The following is a 1,832-nucleotide window of genomic DNA, read 5'->3' on the forward strand; positions in this document are numbered from 1 at the left end:
TTTGTTGCTGGGCTTTGGAGGCAACAGAGCATGAAGGGGCAAGTACCACGTCCCCAGGGGGCAGCNGGTTTTGCCACTGTTGTGGTACTAATAGCCGAATTGAGGATGTGAACCCGGGTTCACATTCCAATAACAGGGGCCCCTGTTATTGGAATGCCCAGCCTATAATGATATTCGTGCTGAAGAAGGATTCGATCATCAACAGAGCATGTTTGAGGCCATGCAATGGGAACCCGCACGTCTGGCGAGGAAATTGGAACGTATGTGGGCTCACCGAAACTCAATTACCCCCTTTAGACGCTAGTCTGGGCTGATGTGCGGTGTTTTCCTTTCCTCCGTGGCTTTTAGGCATTGTAGTATTACCCTTGGGCCCTCCGCTCGTATGGGTAATCTTACAGGTATGGGGTCACACACCCCCAACCATGTAACACACACACACACATAACACGTCTTCGTCGCAATTAAGCCTGTGAAATTTTACGGGTGCTGTGCATTACGGCTTGGGGAATTACGGGTCAAGACCTTGTGATTACGGGTAATGTAAACTCTAGATGACTTCCAGCACGGGCAACCAAGAAAATGTCACCTATGTTCTTCCTTATAAAAGGAATGCTTTGGCAACTTAAAAATAAGCATGTTTACAAATTTTCTTGGCCGGTAATTACATGTGAAGACCACGTGATTACGGGTAAACATGAATTTACGGGTGAAAACCTTTCCCAGAGTGTGGATGACAGCCTGGAGGAGATGGACAAGTACAAGTCGGCAGGCGGCCACGTGTCCTACCTCAACAATCTGGCTGACAAGACGATTGGCTGCTATCTGGTGGGCGGCTCCAAAGACAAGCCGAGCACGCCATCAGTGCTTGGGGCGGGCTTGGTGCTCAGTGACATGGCAAGTATATATTATGGCAGATTGCTGTACACTCTGTGTTCTAACTTGCAACATATAATTTGGCCATTTCTGCAACTGATTACTCAGTTGGATCCGGTTTTACTAATTCTTTGGTGGTGCAGGCATCGGTTTCCATTGAGGACACCATTGAGATCCTGGTCATTGGCAAGATGAAGGGGCTGCACCACCGTGCAAAATTTACCCTGCCTGAGCCTACCAAGACACTCGCCATCAAGGACTACCCCTTGACCATGTTTGATAAAGTAAGGAACGACAGGACATTAATTAACCACCAGCAGTTCCTGTATCCTGACAAGCTTTCATTACTTCCTATATATGCAGGTAACCTGGCCTGTTCTGGGCATCCTGGCTATCGACAAGGGCAGACATGCTGTGCCCTGGGCGTGTGATACCCTGGGCGTCAATGCAAAGCAGATATCATCAGCCTTGAAGGGGAACAACATTAAGGGTTAGACGTAGTTGTGACTTCTGGGGCATGGAAACAAGTACAGAGGGATGGTCGGTATAATTGAGGGCCTGCTACATACTGCTAACTAGCATCATGATTAATGTTTGACCTATGTGTCGGGATGGAGTTGGCATGCATGCCTGCTCCTTCTGCACATGCGTATGCATGCTACAACATGTACATATCTCGAGCCATGGTATTGAATGGCTGTTGTGTGATGGGTGTTGTTGCTTGACCCACTAGGATGGATGGTTGCCCATTGCAAATGGCTGCAAAGCCTTGAATTCATGCTGCTGTAAGGCAGCCAGTTTGATTGGTGTAGTAGACCATACGTAATTGTTAAACCCTCTATGCATCATGGGCTTATGAAAGGCTGTGCTAAGTAGCCACTGTGTACACATGTGTTCATAACATGGTATGAATATCCTTATGGCTGTTATGCATTGTTCATCAAGTTCCTGTACATGTA

At 47.5% G+C, this 1,832-nt stretch overlaps 1 protein-coding gene across 1 annotated transcript; it reads left to right on the forward strand.

Moving 5' to 3' along the window:
- Positions 1 to 579: 579 nt before the first annotated feature.
- Positions 580 to 1,368, forward strand: VOLCADRAFT_101284 (uncharacterized protein; the record flags this gene model as incomplete). Its single annotated transcript, XM_002959721.1, has 3 exons — positions 580 to 825; positions 1,017 to 1,157; positions 1,237 to 1,368. The coding sequence occupies 3 exons, from the start codon at positions 580 to 582 to the stop codon at positions 1,366 to 1,368; spliced, it is 519 nt and encodes a 172-aa protein (XP_002959767.1).
- Positions 1,369 to 1,832: the final 464 nt, after the last annotated feature.

The sequence above is a fragment of the Volvox carteri genome (assembly GCF_000143455.1).
Source record: "Volvox carteri f. nagariensis unplaced genomic scaffold VOLCAscaffold_616, whole genome shotgun sequence".
Taxonomy (NCBI): domain Eukaryota; kingdom Viridiplantae; phylum Chlorophyta; class Chlorophyceae; order Chlamydomonadales; family Volvocaceae; genus Volvox; species Volvox carteri.